Raw genomic sequence first — 22,575 nt, 5'->3', positions numbered from 1 at the left:
TCTCGTAGCCCGAGAGCCGCGTTACTCCAGCTGTGCAAAAAGAAAACTGCGAGTTCAGAATAATCTCCTTTTATTGGATTAACGATCCCAAGAATCGACCTCCTTTATCAAGTCAGAAGCAGTGCTGACCACAGAGCGTGTGGGTGAGACGCGGGCAGCAGTGCAGGGGTTAAGGGGAATGATAGATGGATAGGGTGCGGGTCACAGCGGTTTAGGGGGTCGGAGAATGGGGGGGGGGAAGCGGGAGAGAGAACGGCATTCTTAAAAATCTCGTCTATATCTTTAGGCGGACGAAGTGAAGTCTGTTACATGCGGAGAATCCAGAAAAAAGAACCCTGTAATTGTTTATGCATTTTTCTCAAAATCCAGTTTTGGGTTATGAAAAATGCATGCTGCATGGCTCCTTTTTTCAGCACCCCTAGAGCAGCAAAAAAGAACCTTGTAATTTTTTATGCATTTTTCTCAAAATGCATGCTGCAGGGCTCCTTTTTCGGCACAGCTAGAGCAGCAAAAAAGAACCCTGTAATTTTTCTCAAAATCCAGTTTTGGGTTATGAAAAATGCATGCTGCAGGGCTCCTTTTTCGGCACGGCTAGAGCAGCAAAAAAGAACCCTGTAATTTTTTATGCATTTTTCTCAATCCAGTTTTGGGTTATGAAAAATGCATGGTGCCGTGCTCCTTTTTTCGTCGCCCCTAGAGCAGCAAAAAAGAACCCTGGCGGGAAGCATTTATGCAGATATTTTCTGGAGCTGCTATGTCTTAACTTAAATGCAAAAAAAAAAAAGCGAGCTATATTTAACATGAGAAAGCTTTATGGGGACATAGCTAGAACTAAAATAAAAGTTCTGAGAAAAAAAAATGTATATACAGAGTTGGTGTTTTGTGTGGTGTAGTAATGCAGAACTGCACGTGCATGTTTTGACCTTGGAACCTACCATTTGGATGAATGCGGATGAATATATATATTTAAACTGTACAAAAAAGCAATTAAATAGATAAAACATCTTTAAAAAAAATTAAAATTCATCTTTAGAGTAAAGTTTGCTTGATTTTCACTAGCCTTACTCAAATCCTTATCTACACCATATGACAGACTAAAGGCCGTGACAGGGTCTTTAAAATGCGTTTGGTTGTTGAACACCTGGCAGAGATAAAACGCGTAGGCACAGATGGACAGCGACACGGGTCAAGGCAGACCGTGGCACGACCACCTGAGGGTGCTACATGTGTTAAGACACTCGATGGAAAAAAACAAACATTCATTAACTGCCTACAAATAGCGAAAACATTGATATTTTGAGGGAAAAAAAAGCCACACATACCGCCATGTATTACAATAAATACTGACATTACTCAACAGCCATGCACAGATTAACCAGAAACCATGTTCCTTTCAAGCCCACATTATTTAAGTAGTCTTACTCTTAAACACTAAGTCAGGTGTGAATATATATAAACTTCCAGCACCCAAATTGTAAACACCTTTAAACAAAAATTCATTTTTTTTTTAAATTTAAGCTATAAACATTAAAATCCTGAAAAAAATAACCATTTCCTAACTAGAAAGGATTCCTTATTAAAAACGAAAGGATTTCTGGTTAATGCATCCAAGCGGACTTCCTGCCTGAAAATTCTTTATTCAAGCAGATTTTGAGTTAAGAGTTTTTAAAAGAAATCCGAGACGACGTATAAACGCCATCGCACAAAACCGGAATGATTTCCATAAAGCTTCGCGTATACACCAGAGATCCTCTTCCAAAGCAGAACGCAGATGGCTGTCACTCGTTAATAGTCTTCACGTAGAAGCTTAAAAATTCAATCCACTACAGCGTCACTGACATGTCTGACGAGTATTACCGTTCCATTGTGGGTAAATTAAAAAGAAAAAAAAAAGTAAATTAAATGTCAAGAGAAGACAACCATTTGATCTTTCCTGAGTGTTTAGGTAAAATGCAGTCTGTACCAACATGTTATGTTCAAGGTGCTTTTAAGGAGAGATGAATACAAAAAAGGGGCTCAGGCATGAAAGGTGATTGCTTGCATGTAAACAAACCGCTTTCCCAGCAACTGGATTAACAGAATGCGAGCGATATTTTTTACGAGTTTATTTGGGTTGCTTACAACTCCAAAGGCTTGGTAGAGGGCAAGAACGTCACCCTCGTAATGGGATTCCTTGGAGAGCCTTTGTAACGGAGTCGTTCTCTCCCAGATACGGCACGCAGAGTTGAGTTATTGGAAGGGTCACATCTCTTAATGGATTTGTTTGATCTATCCTGATTGGTTAAGTCTTCCAATACAGACTTTGCACGACACGGACTGTTCTTGAGCGACTGCCTGGAAACCCTGGAACTGGCTTCTGTAGGGGAAGCAGCGGCAGTAAGGTGATCACGAGGGAACAGGACTTGCCGAGAAGCCACAGGCAAGGGTGCACAACTGGGACGCCTGAGGGATCGTTCCGAAGACACCGAGCCGTCACAGCTAACAGATTTCATCATAGGCAAGTTATTCGCGACTTGCTTGGCTTTTGTGCTTAGTTCTCGCATCTCTGAGAGAGAGTTAATTCTCCGGACAGACTGCCGTACCGGGGTCCGCTGAAACTTGATGGGCGACTTCAGTTTTTGCATAGAGCTGCGATCACTCAGACAGAGCTTGTTGAAGTGCTGTATGTGATCCGACACTCGGCTCGATCGACGCAATGCTGATGAAGCAGCATGACAGTCTTTCGTGGAGTATCCTGAAGTCTCTTCTGTGTCCGACGATTCAGAGGAACTCCTGTTTTGGCACGGAAACAACTCTTGCTGCATTTCAGCCAAACCTCCTTCTTGGGCAGCAGTGGAAAGAGAAGATTCACTACTAACTTCAGACACGGCAGGTTGAACAATTTCATTACAGCCCAATTTTTGGCTGTGCATCAGGTCTGTATCCTCAACCTTCTTAGAAGCATCAGACTGTTCCAAAGCTAAACTATTTTCAGAATGTTTATCCACGAAGCAGACCGTTTCATCTTTAGAATGTACTTCAATGGGTTTGTGCTCTAAGAATACATTCGTTTCATCTTGTGAAGTCATTAGAACATTATCGACTTCACTGTTCTTCACAGAAAAATCGGAATACGTCCCGTTTGCCAGCACCTTGCGTAAGTCACTTCCAGACTCCGTAAAGGCCTTTGTGATTCTAAGCACCGTGTTTTCTGCCAGGCTTGCTTCTTCCTCACAGAGAGAATCGTTGTTTGGATTCTGATCTTTGAGGTAGCTCCTAATGGATGATTTCTGGTCTTTTGGCATGGCTGGGGGTTTTCCAGATCCAAGAACGGGCTCAGACAAACAGTTTGAAGAGAACAGCTGCCCTACTTCGGACGTGGCCTCATCACACACGTCCTCAAAACTGACAGGCCGCGGACCGGTCCATGACATACGGTGATTTGATCCGTCAGATATTTTGGGAGATAGTAGGTTTTCTTCAGACTTGCTTATTTTCTTGGAACCTGTAAATCAGAAATGCTTATTGGACTTGCAAGAAAGAATCTTTGTTCAAAGTATATAAATATTCACTTCCTCAGAGGGACATTTAGGTATATTTGGCAAATATTGTAGAAGAGGACGTGAACTAAAACCCTTTTACCCCTGAGGAGTACAGATCATTTATGACATATGAACTATGTAAACCCGTTGAAGACGGTAAGTGACCCGACACTTACCTGCACTTACAAATGGGCTTTCCATGGGAGAAGAAACATTCTCTTTGTTTAGAGGACCAGGGGTCAACTCTTGCGAGTTTGCAAGTCGCCAGCCAATGTTTTGGGATAGGGAGTTAGAGGGAAGCCCACTCAATGCGCTCTAGGGATAAAAGGAGAAATCACATGGTGTTAGTCTATAAAAGGTGTATTTACTGCATTTCAGCATAAACCTTTTCTTTTTTAAACTGACTATTTGGATGTCTTATGCCACAGTGAGGCAAACAAAGACTTCAGAATAAAAAAAAAAAAAAAAAAAAAAAAAAAAAAAAACTTCCCAATTTCCCAACCTGCTCCCCCCCGTTATGCACATCTGAGCCTAGGCCTGCCACACTGCCTCCGAGATATGCCTTATACCCCCCTGTATGCCCCTCTGTCCCCCCCACCAGATAAGCCCCTCTGCCAACCTATATGCCATAGTGCCCTCTGATATGCCTTTTACCCCTATATGCCACTCTGCCCCCCAGATATGTCACTCTGAATGCCCCCACCCCCGGCTTAGTACCCATGCGCCATACTCCTTGGTGTCTAGGAGCAACGGAGGATGTCTGCTGGGTGTCAGAGAGGAGAATCTGGGTTCCCTGCAGCGCTGCTGGGGATCTGAATCTTGGTGTTCCAGATCAGACATCTGTTTGAGGTTGGATTATAAAACGAGGGGTATTTTTCAGAGCACCCCTTATGCCGTTGTACAAAGATCTGGTGAGACCTCAACTTGAGTATTTTCTGCAGTATTGTAAACCGTATCCCCAGAAGGATAGATACTTTGGAGTTCAGACAAGGGCTACTAAACTTTTAGTGCCTTATCACCTTTTCAACAAAAAATACTTTGTATACACACCTGAACTGTATTTTTTGTTAGATCAGGCCCAGCTTATAAAACCCCTGTAACCCAGCCATGTGTAAATGTAAGGAGGGACTATGTATAACATTAAAGAACTTACCACATCTTTACTACTCTTGCCCAAACTGAACCTGAGTCTAAGCGAGCGGCGCACCATTTCCTTTCGAGTTATCTTGGGAGAGAAGCAGCCAGTTTTTCCCGACTCCACTCTAAGAAAAACAGCAAGAACTGTACATTAAGATACACTGGATATCGGCGGTCAAAGCGTAAAGACATTGTCCCAGCATCTAGTTTTTCCTTTAATAGACAGCTGTTGCAATTCTGTAACTTTAGAAAATGAATATTAAAAATCCATCTTATGTGTACCACGGAGAAGTCACACAAACTCATGTTTTTAGAACCGACATGCCTACTCCTGCCCGTTAAGTATTTTTGTCTTTATCTGTTTTCGCAGGCTTTGTAAGAATGAAGCGATAAAACGTGACTATTTCCAGACAAATCTAAATCTAGCAGCGTTGTTACACTTGGATTACGATCTCAGAGGTAAAAGTACGCTATTTAAAGATTGAAGTGCATACCATGATTTAACAGCAAAATATACGAAACATGAGCTAGCAAGAACTCGGGGAGACACAAGAGACTGTTCTCATAAGCTTATGTTTAGTTGCACACGCCATCCCTGCTTTACAATAAGCCACTTCAAAATCAATAGCCATAAGGGCAATAATCACCTTTGCACTTTTCGGTTCTCGGATCGCTTGCTTCGCCTCAGGGCACTTGAACTGGGGACGGAGGGCGAGGGCACGCTTTGCAGCGACTCAGACGTGGGTGTGCTATCATCACAGCGAGCTAAAAGCAGACAGTGAAGAGGTTGTTTTAGTATAAAAAGTAGCCTATAAGAGCACCTCCGTTTGGTAAATAGATTTTGAACTTCCTACAAATGGTCTAATATTTCAACCTATCTTGGATAACTGGCATGCGGTTTTTGTGTTGAGGTAAAGCCTAAACACAAAAACCGCATGCCAGTTATCTAAGATATTAGCACCGCAAGCCAAGGTTACGTTAAAAATGCCTGTAGAAAAAGGACTTATATTTACCTGAGCCGGGTGTAGAGCTGCTTCCAAAAAGACTGTTCGGTAACAACTCAAAGGCGAGGTTATGTTTAATGGATTTTCTCTTCTTGTTTGAAAACCCTTGCACAGAATCGGCTGGTAGTTTCCTCTTGCTGCTAGGGGTCAGGACCAACGGTGTCACCATTGAAGCCAAGCCTGCAACAAGAATAAAACAAAAGGTTTAAACACTGGCTGAATACAGCACTGGTGTTAGATTTAAGGAAGGAGAGGTTTTAACTGCAAGGAAAGAAAAACAGCCAACATAGTTGTTATTTTTACGTTAGATATGCTAAGAGGTTTTCTCAGTGTACTTTGAAACTTGTCATCGTAAAGCGCAGCACTTGGGTGACATGTTCCAAGACACTGATCGGATACAATGCCAGAAAGCGTTAAGAAGCACGGTTTCTAGAGGGTATGCAAGCCACACACAGAAGGGAGCCATCCTTCCTATGGCCATGCATGCCGGTAGTTTAGCGGTATCTCTTCTAGCCAATAAAAAGAGCACAGTTGTGGGACAGACGTGCAGCTAGGTTCGCATACCGTACACTTACCCGTCCTGTCTGTCTGGGGTGTAGAGAAGGGTGTTCTGTTAGTTATAAGTTTATTCAACGTGCCACTAACAAAATCTGAAACGTAAGGCATAAACTAAGCAGTATATCAGGGCGTTATAAACCATGGTGATCCAGATCTATAGGCCTGTGACTCAAATATCAAAATGTATAACCTATCTAGTCTCCATCACTTCTAAAGAGAGTTGCTGAAGGGCAGCTCTTTAAAATTAAGATGACCGGTCACAAAACCAGGAAAAACAAGCTGCCCGTAATATTTCTATGCTATACCATAATCACCTCCAACACTTCGCCGTCGCCTCTTCTTCTCTCCAAGAGAATCCACTTCACCTTCCTGTGATGCATCTGGCCCAGGTGTACCAGCACAGCCATCAACTCCCAGCATTCCCGGGATCCTCTCCAACAGAAAGGTAGGCACACAGCCTGATGGCGGAAAGAATGTAGAGGTACGGGATCAACAATTTGACAAAATGATTGCTTAAATCAATGTAGTTTGCAACAAAAAAAAAAAAGGTTGCAATTCGGCAGCCAACCCGGAGATCTTAAGAGCATCACTTGTATTTGGCTCTAAACATCAAAACCTAGTACTCTACTGACAGGTGCCTTTCACACTAACTCAGACCTATTGGGGTGAATGTAATTGCATGACAGTAGGGGAGACAGGAGGCTTAAGCCCAGAGAGACTGTATAATATACCACGTGGAAACCTGTCTTAGATCTTTATTCTGTTCTTTTGGAAGTAGAGTTGCTGTCAGTGTGCTGGAATGGATCATTTAGTTTAGTCTTCAGCCTGTTTTGGTTTATTTGTTGGATGCCTGATTTAAAAGTAACCTTATGTATAAATCACATTGACATCTGGATAAGGGGTTAAAGTGTATAATTTGAAGGTGACAATTTGGCCGGCCAACCAGCCAGCATGCTTGCTTTACTCTCCAATGTAATATTTGAATATGAAAACATTTAGAACCCACCCTCTGACATGACTGCACCTTCACCATCATCAGGATGGGCATCATTAAAGTTATGTCCAGCTGTTGAATTAAAAATTAGGCACTGACTCTCACCGATATCGGCTGCCTGATTTATCAGGGTCTGGACGACACCGGCTTGTAGACGAAGTTTCTTTTCTGTGTTTGCAGAGATCTTCTCATTGTCATCATTTGACTGCAGCAGATTAGGTGCAAATATCACGGCCAGGTTACTGCTGTCCATCTTGTTTGCATCAGATCTTGGGTTGGAGACAAAATTAAGGGAGTTGTCAAAGTTGTAGGTCTGATTTGAAGTTATCCATAAGCCACACTAAGAAATACTTATCTGCCAAAATCTCCATATTTTTAATCTGATGGCATTTATCAAGCTCCATCCTGCACCAATGAACAACCTATTAACCTTGTTGTGGATCATGAAGCTTAGAGGACGTTAACTATGTGTACTTTAATGCATAGGACAGGTGCGCGGTCTCTTACGTTTTTGTGACATCCATTTTTGCAACGTCTATTTTTGCAAATGCATGAGGGATTCTGCCCACCATAAGGAACTCGCTTCTATTGCTGCAAATTCTGTTACGTAAACTTGTTTGCCAGTTTTGGAAGAATGCATATTAAAATACTCTGGTTGAATGTCATGAGTAGAATAAGCTCATCCGAGTATCAGCTTCAGGCAAGGATCAAAGCACAGCTATAACAGAGTCTGATTTAGTGCCAAAGTAGGAGCTCGGAGGTTCACTGGCCATTCAATTCATTGTATGCTGCAACAAGATGCTTACCTCAAGGACACTGCATGCAGAAAGCTAAAAAAGTAACGCAAGACGTGAATCGTTCTGTCAGGCATGAGACACGAGATGAGAATTGTAGCAGAAGTCTTCTCCTCATCGTTGGGCAGCTGCTGAGCTTTACACAAAGCATCCTGAAGATCGGTTTGCAGTACAGGCTCTGGTAATTCTCTGAAGAACTGCTTGAGGATGCCAGCAACATCACATGGAGGCACACCAGACAAGCTGCTATCACCCTGATCTAGTTTGGTCTGGGATAAGCAAACAAATTAGAAATAATGTAAAAAGGCACGCTGCTACCAGGAAAAGGTAGATGCTTATGCATAAAATAGTAAAGGGTATTACATTTCTTTAAAATTATTTTAAGAACAAAGGTGCGACTTAAAGTGAACATAATCCACAAGCACATTAAATTTAATGGAAAAAAAATCTTGATTTTGCTAGCATTTAAAGTTTTACAGAGAACCAAACATACATACTTTCAGTTGTTTCTGTCGAACGACAGATCCAGACTTCCTGAAAAGACCTTCTGTATGGACGTGCTGTTTAAGGTATCTACAAACATCAACAAGGAATCTACGGAGACATAAAACATTGAAATTACAATCAAAAATGCAGTGGACCTCAGACTAACAATTAACCTACATTTGGCATCAGGATTTTCAGGACAAATACACAGCACACATTTCCAGGGCATCCGCTCGCTGGGATCAGGCTGTCTTGACAGGTACTTTGAAGCAAACAACAACGTTTCATACTTACACGGGAACGTTACCATAGTCCTCAACGTAAAGCTGCGGCAGCGTATGGAGCGGCATCCCAAAGACTTTGCCCTATATGAGAGATGACAGTTTCTTGTAAGAACAATTCAACATTCACAAGTGTGTTCCTGAGATTATGTAAATGTAATCTATGACTTTAATGTCTAAAACTGGTAAACAGGTTTTTTGTAGAAAGGGACAGATTTTCTTCAATTTGGTCATTTTTTTTTTTTTTTTTTTTTTTTTTTTTTAAGCCATTTCATCGGCTCTGGCAAATGCAACACAAAAAAACTCAAGCTTACCCCATATTGTTATGATATCGTGTAACAAAGTGTAAACGGATACATGTTTGTCAGTGTTTACAATGTAACAATTATAAACTATTATGGAAGCGCTTCATGGCTAACCCGCATCTTTTACTGGCCAGTAATTAGCTGCCTAAAGGGAGATTTGTACATGAGAATGGAACCTGCCTTTATTACAATCCCAATGAAACTCTTCAGCAGCCTGATCAGTAAAAAGAAGACTTTACTGAACATTACACAGGTCCAGCCCCATAGAGCTTCTGTGCAGGCAGAGCGTGGCTGGCCCTGTACAAAGCATAGCTAATTGAGAGCTCCTTAGAACCTCAACATCCTCTAAACTACGCACTATACAGGGCCAGCTCAGCCCTTCTTCCGCTTCATAATGAATAGCAAAGTGAGAGTTAAAATGAATCCTAACGCGTGTCTATGGGTTTGTACTCACGGTGACAGGGTCCCCCGTGGAGCCTTTCCCTGCCTCCGGGCGCTGCTTGCTGTTCCAGTGTTTGATTTTGATCCCGTAGGTGCGGAGATGCTGGATCACAGCCAGCCTGGCCAGGTTATGGTAGCCGGGTGTTTGCTTCATCGCGTTGCTTTCTGAGACCCGATATCAATCCCTACACCCGAGGGGTCCCCGACACCTAGCACCATTAAATGGCTTCCTCTCTATCCAGCCTATTGCCTCTTTATAACCAACGTTCCCGTTTAACCTCCCTACATCTACGTACCCAAATATCGCAGATTTCCTACATACAACCCTCACATAAGCCTGCCGCTCATATTTCCCGTACCGTTCACTTTCTTAAACCCATTAACTTGCTAAAGCCCTCACTGCATCCCTTCCAACCCTTCACCTTCAGTTCGCTTTCCAACCTCCCGCTCTTCCCTCTGCTACACTTATTGGCTAGCGTCAGTTCAAATTAAAGGTCCCCGTAATACATACATGTGTGGCTGCCCCAAAGAGTGCCTGTAGGATGCCGACAAGAAGCAATGCGAAACTAGCCATATATATTTGATAACATTTAATAGCGATATATTGTTTCACAAGGTTTATAAATGTATATATCGTGATATTTCGGTACTGTTTGACTGACAAATAGACAGGCAATGGGCGTTCTAAGAGAAGACCATCGGGCAGATCACGTGATGATGCAGCGTCTCGAACTCTCAATGAGCTACTTTAATGGAGGGCGGAAGTTTGTGTTTGAGACAGAAAGTCTTGTGTTCTTACTTCCCTCAGACTAGTTTTACTCACGTCCCCCCCCCAATAGCCAAACATGGAGTTGGGGTAGTGTAATATGAGGTGAGTTATGATGCTTCAAGTGACAAAATAGGAACCAATACCACAGAGAAAGTAGCTATACATTCTGACACTGTTTAGTGACTCTCCATGTCTTACATTTATTTAGGTTTCCCTCTCCTTGGAGCTCTGAGGTAATTCCTAACTTGAAAACATGTACACTGAGGTGAGGTTGTTCTCGACATTTATTCATATGGCAGTGGCAAATTCTGTTACAGTAGGTGATAGTGATAATATTTAAAGGTATGTTCCCGGCATGATATGCGCTTTAATGTATATGATAGTTGGGTGGCCCCTTTAAATTTTCATAGTGACCCCTTTGGAAATGCATGGAGGGATTCTATGGAATACCCCCCCAATGTATTAATCGCACCCCTTTTATATATATATATATATATATAAAATATATTTGTCATTCAGTTGAATATTGTTTTTTTTTTCTCTTGATGTAATTTTCAATTGTTTTGGTGTAAAATCATCAGATTCTGCTCGATGTAACGATATGACGTCCTGGGTTAGAAATGTTACATTTATTTTACTGTAAAGAAAACAATCAACAATCGGTTTCCGCAACATGCCTTTTATCTGTACAGCCTTTGGCAGTGTCCATAGTGAGCTGACGGAATCTCTCCTCCTACAATGAGTGTCTATTCACTAAAGGGAGAGTTAGCAGGAGAATTTGGAGGAAAGATGTGGTTCTTGGTTTCCAACTTCACTATTCATGACAGACCAGCCCCAGTGACCTTCTGCTGAAGGGGGGATTAGATTCTTAGCCATATGACCCCTTGAATGTAAGCGTTAGTGAGTAAGGCCACCCGTGCGTCTGTGTTTACTTTCTCCTTTGTATAATTTCATAAGCCACTTCAGCACCACTTCATGTTTCAGTATACTGGACCCTAGTACAAAGTCAAACATATCACAAGAAGCAAAAGTGTTCATATGTTACTGGACCTACACCTAAAAAATAAACAAGGACATATCATAGAACAAAGAGTAACTAGTAAACCAGTTTCTAACACCTTTGCCAACAACTAATCAAATCTCGCCTGCTGGATTTTTCATATTTGTACAACTTCCTTAACCACTTCACTCACATAATGTCTAGAAGACTTGTTATATTATTCTGATATATTCTGTTGTTCTCTCCTGGTCTCTCACACATTCCTCTCTGTTCCCAACCCCATCGACCATAAACCTCCATTAATATGCGCAACCTGGACAATCTCATACCCTACCATCTCTAACCCCTAACTGCCTCCTGTCTTCAACTGTGCCCTGTATGTAACAAACTGACTACTATACATGACCTGCCTCTCTCTCATACCTCTTGGCCTTTACTGAAACCTGGAAATCCTCCCCTGACTCTACCTCCTCTGCCACGCTGTCCTTTGAGGACCCATACTTCAGCCACACTCCTAGACCTTTCCACATTTATTTTGTCTTCCCTCCATTTTATTCTGTTCTTTTTACATTCATACAATCCTAGTCTTCTCTCTACTTTCTCTTCACATTGCAGTGATATATCGCCCACCAATTACGGAACTTCGACCACTTTTCTCCCATAATAGGGGATTTTCCAATGGACGCACAGTGATGAGCACTCGCTGGATTTGTCTTCTCCAGATTATGCTCTCTGACTTGTCTCTCAAACATTATACAAGTGAATGTTTTCTGTATATACACTATATGACCAAAAGTATGTGGACACCTGTGCATCACACCTATATGACCTTGTTGGACATTCCATTAAAAAACCATGGGCATTGATATAGCTGCAAGGGGGGGACGGACTCTCTAACAACTTGCGCTCTTCTGGGAAGGCTTTCTACAAAATTTTGGGGAGCTTCTGTGGTAATTTTTGCCCATTCATCCAGTAGAGCATTTGTGAGGTCGGGCACTGATGAAGCACTAGAAGGCCTGGTTCATCCCTGAGGTGTTCAGTGTGGCTGGCCAAGTTCTTCCGCACCAAACTCATCCAACCATGTCTTTGTGGACCTATGTGTGCTGGGACACAGTCATGCTGGAGCAGGAGAGGGCTTTCCCCAAGCTCTTCCCACAAAGTTGGAATTGTCTAAAATGTATGTTGTAACATTAACATTACCATTCACTGGAACGAAGGGGCCCAAACCTTGAAAAACTGCCACCATATGCCTCCTCCACCACCTCTCTATGCCTTACAGTAGGCGCCATGTGTTCTAGTATAGCGACACATGGTTTATCACTCCGGAGAACTTGGTTTATTCCTTTGCTCCAGTGGCCAGCGGCCGTGTGCTTTACCCTGCTCCAGCTGATGCTTAGCGTTACACGGATCCATGGTTGTCTTGTGTGCAGATGCTTAGCCATGGAAACCCATTTAATGAAGCTCTCGACGCTTCCAGGGGCAGTTTGGAACTCGGAGGACGGGCTACTTTTCACTCAGGAGCCCCAATCTGTGCGTGAGCGTGATCTACCACTTCATGTCAGAGCTGCTTCCACTTCACAATAATAGCACTGGCAGTGGACCGGGCAGATCTATCAGGGCAGATATTTCAGAAACGGACTTATGGGTAGGATGGCATCCTATGGCAGTGCCATGTTTAAAGTACGACCCATTCTTCTACCAACATAGCTCTCATTACCAGCAAGCAGCACTAGATGGGGCTGTTTATTTCAACCTATCCAGATGCCGATGATGGCCGCTTGCATGCAATAGACTATGCAATTTTTAGATTGTATTTCATATACTTTAATTCAGGTTTCCTGGTACATCTACAAATATATGTTCATAATATGCTTATTTTTTTCTTCCTCTCTGTTTGCCCCCTGCTCCCCGTTAATGTTTACCATTCTCTTTCTACCTATTTAGTCTTTCTCCAACTCATTTTTCACAGGTCTGCCCGCTTCTTTTACTATCTTTGACCACTTCTGAAAACGTCCATTAGTCTGATTAAATATCTTTATCCCTTCTCTGCTTTTCCAGCCATGCATTGCATTATATCGCTAATAATGGCTAGATATATTGTCGTGTGGGCATTTGGCCTTACATTTTTTAATATAGCTGAGACGAGGCAAACCATTCATTATTTTGAAATAGTACTCATTTTGACGAGGGAGCATATAGAAGTGATTGCACTGCACGGAAAGGAGGATCAGAAACCAGGGTAGTTTTGGGGCATTACTTGGTAATCACAAACAACTCTGAAAATAGAGGAAGTCATATTTTTTTGTTGCCCCAGAACAAGCAACAATGGAATTAATCACCTACAGAATATATATTTTATCTAAATGGCTTAAAAGCGACCTGTCACTCATCCCAATCCTTACGCCTGTATTATTTTTATTCTTTTACTTTCATTTAAGTGATGATGTAAAAATGACACCAGTTACCTTCTGTTACGAGCCGCCCTGTCTGAAACTGGTGTCTTATTTACAGCAGCTTTACACTGGAACTGAACTCTGATGGAGGCGCACTGTATGCTATACAAAGGAGGTATATTGCAAGAGATTTCTTACCCGGGTTTCTCGTGATGTACGCTCGGGCATCATGGGAAATAAAGTGCCGTTTGCATGAAATAGCCTGATTATCCCACTGGTGGAGGCAGATGCTACAATGCAATACAGTGTGCGCTCAATGTGGCAAAGTGGTGCGATTTAAATTAAAATCTTTAATATGTATGCTTTAGTAAATATAAGTAATGGTGTTTAAAGATTAAAAAAAGGTAACACACATATATAATATATATATATATATGTATGCATGTGTATATATATATGTATATGTATAGAAGGGCCCAAAAAAGAAGTAACCCTTTCCTCAATGGAAAATAATATCGGAGCCTTTATTTCCCACAATGGGATAGTACTCAGCACTGTACAATAAACCATGAAAAGAAGGCAATTCCAGAAATGTATAAGTTTAGAAAATAAATATGCAAATGTAAGCTTGTTTGAGCCGGGCCCTCCTCGCCTGCTGTCTCTTTAAGTCAATTTGTTATGTTACATGCTACTTGTTTTGTCCTTTCCACCCATTGTACAGCGCTCCGGAATTTGATGAAGTTATATAAAACAATAAATAATAATAATAATAATAATAAATGACTCATTCAGTCCTTCTGAGTACCTACGCAACCTATTGCTGAGAACAGTGTAATCGTCCACCAGGCATAGGCATAAACCAATAATATTGGTATATAATGGGTACTCAATGTGCCGGTCGAACAGTGTTTGTGACGTACCACTAGGCACCAGTGTGCAGCCATCAAGCACTTTAACCAGCCTTTAGTATAAATAACTGATTAAAGCTGCATTAAGATGTAGACGAGGACCTGAGATATTTGGTGGCTGCCATCGCTCCTACGGGCACCATTGCCATTTCTCACTGTTCGTTCGTAACGACCTCAAGGCTCCAAGAAGAAGCAATTTGTCAATCAGCGTAATTGTTTCGGATTTATTTCGTTTAATGAAATGCATTTAGAGAATTATCAATTCGGTTTCCTTCAATACATGCAAGGTTAGATTTAATGCATTGCTTACTTTATTCTGTAAAGTATATCGCATAGGTTGATAGCCTATAAAACCCTGGGACTTCTAACCTGCAAAATCAAGTGTTTTGAGAGAGTGGGTTGAACCCTCGGGGGTTCGGAGTGCAATCATGCGGTGAAGAATGCTCACAGTTAGATTTATTTATGAAACCGTAAACCGAAGCCAACTTCGCTTTACACAGTGAATTTCTCCTACCAGAAGGGCTGAGCTCACCCAGCATTCACTTCTAAAGATATCTCTTCGGCTTCCTCTAAGAAATGCCTTTTTCTTAGAAGAGAAACTTGCCCTTAAGAGATGACCCTTCGCAGTACGTCACACACAAACTATGAAGGAGCATCGTCTCGGTTACGATTTAACCAGACCCAGACCTAAAATATTCTGAATGGCGTTTTTCAGTAATAGGGGCTGTTGGAAACTTTCCGGTTGCGACATGAGAAGTGTTTCAAAAATCCCAGAGCTAATGAATTATTAGTCGAACAATGAAAAAAAACCAAAACCCTAAGAAGGAACTAAGTCTATGTAGCTAATTGTTCCTCTACGTGGTAACCACTATATGATAATTTCCTAACCACAAACCAGTAGACTGCCTTCCATCGCTCTACTACGACGCATGCAAAAAAAAAAAGGCTCACAAAGTGAAAGTCAGCTTGCTTTCTGCAACGCGGTGCTGCTTCTTATGAAACCTAATGGACCCCCTGAACCATACGTGGACCTCCTTGTTTCTTATGAATTGAGCTACACGGTGTATGTGGTAAGAACCTAAACTGTTGTCGGTATGGCCTTCAAGCAGTTCGTAACCTCTTTATACGTGCATAAAGATAGATAGGCCTTCGTGTCCTTCTGAAGTCAGGTAAGTTGCTACTTCTTTGTAGCCTCATATCCATTGTAATGCATGTTTTCCAATTTGTTTTACTCTGAGATTAGGATTCCATCTGTAATGACATTAATTGCAAATGACTGATGCTGGGACAAGTTCGGGACAAAACGCTCTCAGTTGTCTTCCAATTCAAGCATGGATAACCTTGTGTCGGCAAATTAACTTCATGACCAGGGCTGTCTTTAAAGTAGGTCAGAAGAGGCAGGTGCCCTGGGCTTAGCAAGACCTCAGGAGACCCACCGCGGCTGTCTCTTGGGCGCCAAAACCAGCTGCTGCTTTTACATTATGAACGAAACTGGTGGCTATTTGTAAAACCACAAGCAAAGCAAACAGATGCTTCAGGCAAGAGCCCCAAAGTCTTCAGTGCAGGGACTCCCAGGGGGCAGTTGGCCCCCAAATAGCCCTTCATTGACTATGACATTGTTACCGCACTCTGTACTCTCTATTATTAGTATTTTGGACTATATTTATTGTCCCAAAGCTTGTCTGGAAACCAGTGGTGGGTCCTTATCTCTACTGAATATCTCAAATCATCCTAGTTGATGTACCGTTCTTCTGTACCAAGCGCATGTTGTATTCATCGTGCAGTGTGTTATCTGGATAAATACCGTGATTTAACTTGGTGTTAGTAAGTGGTGTAAACAGCCGAGAGGCTCCTGTACTGAATACTACCTTCAGTGTTGTGGGCACCGCGTGTAACGTGTAGCTCTGTGAACAGCACTGTCTCCTTTAAAACATACAATGCACCTTATGATATCACTCTTAATCTCTTATTATGCTTTGTGTGTGTGTTTGTGGTCCAGCCGTTGCTTCCGAGACTGAACTCAGGTTTGGCCTCTCACCTATGGAATTCTGAATAGCAGTATGAATTGCCCAGCTGGCAACATTTATTGCCACCATCTGAGGGTTTGCTTAGCAAGATATTTAGCCACGTGTGGCAGATCATCACCCAGAGACTGCTCATCACTGGCCAATGTGCCAGAGATATTTAGCTGTCTGTATCGTTTCTGAAAGCCCTGCAATGTGTTCATTTTGAAGGGGTTATAATTGTCCAAAAAAGTTAAGCTGACCTTGTGGTCCCGGTGCACTTGTCCTGTTACCAGACACATTGTTGCTTTACTGGTGTGGGGCAAACGTGAAAGCCCAACCATTCTCCACTACAGTAATGCCCATAGGTAGTGCATAATCTCCTGAATGTTACATGGTCAGTGACTTGTTCGAACAAAAAAGAACCCCGGAATAGTTTTGCGAGGGCATCGGCCGTATTATTTGCAGAATCCATGTCAGCAAAGGCTCAAATTCCACAAAGACTTCATGAAAAAAAAAAAGCTTTTCAATCTTGTTCCGGCTGCTCCGCTCTCTCTCTCTCTCTCTTTTTGTTATTTCAATAGATCCCTAACTACGTAATATCCCCTATCTGCTTGTCTTTTGTAAAAGATCCTCTGCACATTGATGAAAGTGCCAGATCTGCCTGCGTCGGAGTTGAGCAGTAAACACATACACGTACTACTTTACCAATAAAAGAACTGAGAACGACGAGAGCAGCCATTGTGTGCAGATAAAGCCCGAGTTGCCATGGCAAGTTTCTGAAGTGCTCTCATGTAATTGAATCTCTGTGCGTATCATTCACGCAGTTTAGTTAAATAAGCCGGCGTCCTATGAGTCATGCAGTGTATGTGCAAAGGATGGCAAAGCAAGAGAAACGCCTCCTCCCTGACGGCGATAAGTGGGCAAGTGAGCACCACTAAGTGGCTATGTGAATTGGGAACTCCAACGCCTTCCCGGCACGTGGGCGGAAACGGTATAGAATCCAAAGAGCCAAGGTTGTGCTCCTTTTCTCCAGCATTTAACGCTTTAGGTCTAATCCAAGATGGACAGGTGATACGAGATGAAACATCGACGAGGAGGGATAATGCCCGGTCCTCCATAAGGACAGTGCTTAGGGTTTCCCAGGGTCAGTGGGTGGTATAAGGCCGTGTGCCGCAGGTATGATGGGAGAGCATGGGCATCAACAGATGGAGTCATGAGAGGGACAGCCGTGCAGCATCAACCACCATGAATCTCTAGATGGCGCTCTCCTGCGATCTCTGCCGCACCGACGACAATGAAGGAGCGTCTACCACAGAGTTCTATTACTCGTATCCGACTCAAAATACGTTCTCAAAAATACTGCGCTGTGTTCTTCAAAACAGTTCCAGGTTTTTTTTCTCTAATGAAAGTCTCAGGAAGAAAGGAGTTACTTGGACTGCTTTATTAGATATGACATAATCGGCTCAGTATGATGTCCCAAGCTATCGCAAGAGTCACAACAATGGCACCTTCTGAGTCCGCAGATAAACAAAGTTTTTTTTAAACAAAATAAAATAAAACGTACTTTTCTTCGGTGCTTATCTACATTATACAGCACCGCATTTTATTGTCAAATAATTTTTTTCTTTCTTGGGAGTTTCCCTTTAAGGGCCAGGATATGATGTCATATGTTGGTGTTCAACATTACCAATCTACTACACGAGAGCTTCGTATGGAGATCTGTACCAGCTGATGTATGTTTTTTTTCTCCTTCACTGCTCCAAACACTTGCTTAGGGGCCCAATGGGCCATTGAGAAGAGAGTAGGGTGACCATATCTGCCGTTTCCTCCAGGAGATATGTACATTTCACATGTTACTTTCAAACATATGTAAAGTGCTGCCAGGTAGTACTTGGGATATTTAATCATTGCATTTCCCTTATGGGACGTTATACTTTGCACATCCTGCAGGGTAACATGTTACATGCAACGGTCAGCAAAATGTGAAATGCATGTCCTTGCAGATACCGCTGATACGGTATGATATGGAGACCACCTCCACGGGTAGGCAGAGCGTCCGTGCCAGTCACCCGTGTCCGTCACCAGGCTTGCGGAAGTAGTTGTTGCTTGTGGGGCATTTCGACAAATCCTTAAATAATACCAGTGTGAGAGCAATCATTTTCACGCATATAGCGTCATGGACTAAAGACACCAGCAGGGGGCAGACACGATCCAACACAGGATGCGCGTCTTCTGTTTGGGGAAAATTACCTCCGAGGTTTTTCCACATGGAAAATAATAAGAGTATAGGTTACAGAAAATAAGATCTGCAATTTCAATACATTTATTTGTTTCTAAGGCTCCAAGATATGCTAAAGGAACGCATGCAACGGGAAAGTAAGACCCTGCGTGATCAGCCATAGATCTGGTAAAGAATTACTTTCTTCTGGAATTGTTCCACCAATTAATGATTAAAAGACACACAGCCGTTACTTTGTCTATTCCCTGATTACTGCTATGTTAAGTATAAAGATTTTAAGTATACAATATGTTATATATAAAAATATATATAATGTATACAGTATATAGACTAACATGTAGTATAAGGCAATAGAAACTATATAAAGCTCAGATCTAAAAAGTGAAAACACCTTGTAAATAGGTCAACTATCTTCAGCGACATAGACAGTAGCGAAGGAGAACATGCTTGTTGCATAATACATATTGGAAGTGTGGCCCAAACTAATATGCATGAAAGCTTGTTTCGTTTTCAAACAAACATGTTTAGTATTTTATCACCATCGAGAACAACTGCAGTGATAGCAATACCCATCTGTGTTTATAAGTACAGGGCAATGAGGGCCAGACGTTTAACGTGGTAGATGAGTGGGACAACCTCCTAGCAGATGTGGTAGAGGTTAATACAGTGAGAGAATTTAAGCACGCATGGCATAGGCATACGGCTAGACACCTCCATGTAGCCAACGCAACACGCCCAAGACATGTAACAAATATGTTTTATACTTTTATTTTTAAATCAACATACGGTGCCAACCAATTTGCTCGATCATGCCTGGATAGTTCTCAGGTACACTAATCTGATCAAAGTATCCAGAAGAGGCAATATTTCTGTTACACTCACCGGCTTGCTGGCATTTGTCTAAGCATCAGATAGCATTCTTTAGATTTTAAGCTTGCGAGCCGGGCCCCGCTTTACCTGATGTACCGGGCTGTCCGTGAATTCTAGTCTCCTCAGACCCCTTGAATGTATGGACTGTAAGAAGCGCAGCCTAAATAGTTGGCTCTGTATAAATAAAAGAAGATAAATCCAATAGCGGCACTTCTAGTGCACTTTGGTTTAGTGCGAGTTGTGTAGTATGACGCCTTACTTCTTTTATGCCCTTTAATAGAGGTTGATATCAGGGCCACACGCCGAATTAAGTGGGTGGCAGCAATGATATGAACAAAGTACCAGCACTCAGTACTGTATTTTGGCCAAAGCACCAGTTGACACCCATTGACTGGGCAAAGAGTTTATTTGGGAAATGAAATTAAATGGTATGGAGACTCTTACAGCCAGGATTCACATCCATAGTTATGGACCCCACAGAGAATTTAATAGGGGGACTGCAGGCAATGGCCTAAATACATGTTAGAACATCACACAGTGTAAGTGCAGCTGTCGATAGCCCACCATCGGGACATTTGTTACGTATAATTTATAAATTGGATTAAAGTTAACTGTAAAGTAGTTATTGTTGGGTAGTGAGATGGGTTGCAGCAGGTGCGCTCTGTATGCTTCTTCAGTATGTAAAATAATGTACATATTTAATACTACGCCGCTCTGTGTATATAGCCGATATTGTACAAATCTGCAGCACAATGACCACGGTTACTAATTAAGTGCCACTCAGCCACAAAGGTGTTATTTATAGGTAAGTAGCGGCTACTGATTGGGTGGATAAGTGGAAAAACAAGTTCGCTGTATCAGCATCAAGAGGCCGGGGCTTTCATTATACACGGGAAGGAAGCTTAACGCTCGTATAATCAGCAGGGGCAGATGCACTAATGAAGGAGACGCTCGTTTTGAAGAATTAATCTCTTCTAAATGTCATTCTGATTCATCCTTTACAAAGGCCTCAGAAGACAGGCATTTATTTATAGAAAAGGACCATCTTATGATACAAAACAGATGCGGATAAAATAGTGAAAACATAAAGAGAATAACGGATTTCTGGACTCGTTTTGGGACGGTTTGAAAAGTAATCGTTTTGTTTCCTTGATTTGCGAGGAGAATGATCAAGTTCCCTGAGGTGTAGCTCGCAGGCCGTTAGAGCATTTAATCAACATACATCAGACTCGATCTATAGTTACATTCCAGTGGATGTATATAGCAGGTGGACTGAGGACATCCCAGACACCATCAGGGACAGCTATTGCTCCAAAAAATTTAGAATAAATACTACAGGCACCTGACGGGAGCAGAGAGGACCTCAGGTCTTCTACAGGCTAACTAGAAAATGCTTTATGCAGGGCAGCAATCTGTTGTAGCTGGCTCAAAACCTAGCTCAAAACTGTGGTCTCAACTTATTGGTTTGCCAGAAGGCTCTCTATTTAGGACTCAGTGGTGGAGTATGGATGCAGCTGTCTATTTAGATATGTCTTGCGTTGGTCCTGGGTTTGAGAAACCTAAAAAGTTACTTGGTTCTCGTGAGTTGCTTCACTGAAGTGAAATGGGCTGTCCGGAAGGGTAGAATACAGATATACAATGACTGCCGTTAAGGATCATGTATCACCTGCTCTATGGAGCCACCTGGTAAATCCTACATGTTGGCGCAGTGCCATAAAGGTGTTTGTTATACGTGGTCTCGGCACCAGTTCTCATACAAATTGGTTATCCAAACGGTTTTTGGGTGATGCTTTCTACGGGGTCGATCTTATTCCAGTATGATGACCAATAATATGAAACCCTTTGTCCCATTGCCCCTTTGCTGCTTTTAAAACTCGTCAGAGGACTTTACAATAAGAAATGGTAGTTAGTGAGATTAAACTCCGGAAGCTTGATGTACTTTATGGATAAGGTAAGACTGAGAATGGAAAGGTGTCCAAAATGCCAGAAGTTTTTTTTTGTTTTGTGTGCAAATAGGCACCATAATTATTACTTTCATTTTGATGACAAACTCCAGCTTATTGACATCACATAGTAGCATTTAGTTGTGATGGACTGATATATTCTTACCACCGTTCAATTTGATTCGGGGAGGTATAGCCCCAGCACGTTTATTGTCCCGATCCTTTTTCTCAAGGTTTGTAACGTCTCCTCCGATAGATTACGTGTTTCTTAGCACTTTTCAGTTACAGATGTGTGACTTGGGTCAGCTTTTCAACTCAAATCCAACAGAAACACTGGTCTTTGGTTTTGAAGCTTATACTTATCCGGTCTCAATGTGAAACTTTACCGCAGTAAGAAGAATCGTTCTTATTTTCACATGAATCATTGAATCAGCGTTTGCATCATAACTTTCTCATGAAGGGAACAAAGTTTCACGGATGGGCGGCAGCAGAGCCCAACTACAAAAGTCAGCTTGTTGGTAGTGTTCTTCCCGGTGCCTGTGCTTGTGGCAACAGCCCTGTAAACTTGTGTGGTAGTAGACTTGCCAGTGATTGTGTTTGGCTGATCTTTTAGGTGGGTATAGCATGCGGCCAAATGCAATTTGAGGAGAAATATGCAGAACTCGGTGTAGTATTAGATGTAGTAACCCCTGCATGGCTGAATCAGCTAGGGAGCTGCGCTTGTGTAGATGAATCATCTAAATGTGCTATCTGACTAATCCTTAGCCAGCCGATGTGATTCTAGGAACAATGTACAAAGCCGTGGCCCTGATGTTCCTTGATGGGAGCTGCCATATCACGTTTCAGAGTGCCGCCATATCACGTTTCAGAGTGCCGCCTCAGTCTAAGTTATTACAATTTAGGTGTTCAGGCTCAGCTTCAACCAG

At 42.2% G+C, this 22,575-nt stretch overlaps 1 protein-coding gene across 2 annotated transcripts; it reads right to left on the bottom strand.

Annotated features, from left to right (window-relative positions):
• Positions 1–1,968: 1,968 nt before the first annotated feature.
• On the bottom strand, positions 1,969–9,915 carry ARHGAP11A (Rho GTPase activating protein 11A). Of its 2 annotated transcripts, XM_053475477.1 has the most exons (12): positions 9,535–9,915; positions 8,789–8,859; positions 8,506–8,602; positions 8,021–8,277; positions 7,320–7,483; positions 6,535–6,678; positions 6,238–6,312; positions 5,672–5,842; positions 5,306–5,423; positions 4,675–4,783; positions 3,698–3,836; positions 1,970–3,484 (listed from the first exon to the last, which is right to left on the bottom strand). In XM_053475477.1, exons 1-12 carry the CDS (start codon positions 9,673–9,675, stop codon positions 2,118–2,120), a joined length of 2,853 nt encoding a protein of 950 aa, XP_053331452.1. In that variant the 5' UTR covers positions 9,676–9,915; the 3' UTR covers positions 1,970–2,117. The 2 variants fall into 2 exon arrangements, with proteins under 2 accessions (XP_053331453.1, XP_053331452.1); XM_053475478.1 differs by lacking the exon at positions 6,238–6,312 and having other exon boundaries at positions 1,969–3,484.
• Positions 9,916–22,575: the final 12,660 nt, after the last annotated feature.

This window comes from Spea bombifrons, chromosome 9 (assembly GCF_027358695.1).
Source record: "Spea bombifrons isolate aSpeBom1 chromosome 9, aSpeBom1.2.pri, whole genome shotgun sequence".
Lineage (NCBI taxonomy): Eukaryota > Metazoa > Chordata > Amphibia > Anura > Pelobatidae > Spea > Spea bombifrons.
Note: the sequence above shows the minus strand (reverse complement) of the source record. Positions and strands in the feature narration are given on the sequence as shown.

Coding starts and splice junctions, on each gene's coding strand:
- ARHGAP11A (XM_053475477.1), bottom strand. CDS start 9,675: ATGAAGCAAACACCCGGCTACCATAACCTGGCCAGGCTGGCTGTGATC. Junction 7,484..8,020: donor CTGCATGCAGTGTCCTTGAG/GTAAGCATCTTG, acceptor CTCCAACCCAAG/ATCTGATGCAAACAAGATGG. Junction 5,424..5,671: donor CAGCTCTACACCCGGCTCAG/GTAAATATAAGT, acceptor GTCTGCTTTTAG/CTCGCTGTGATGATAGCACA.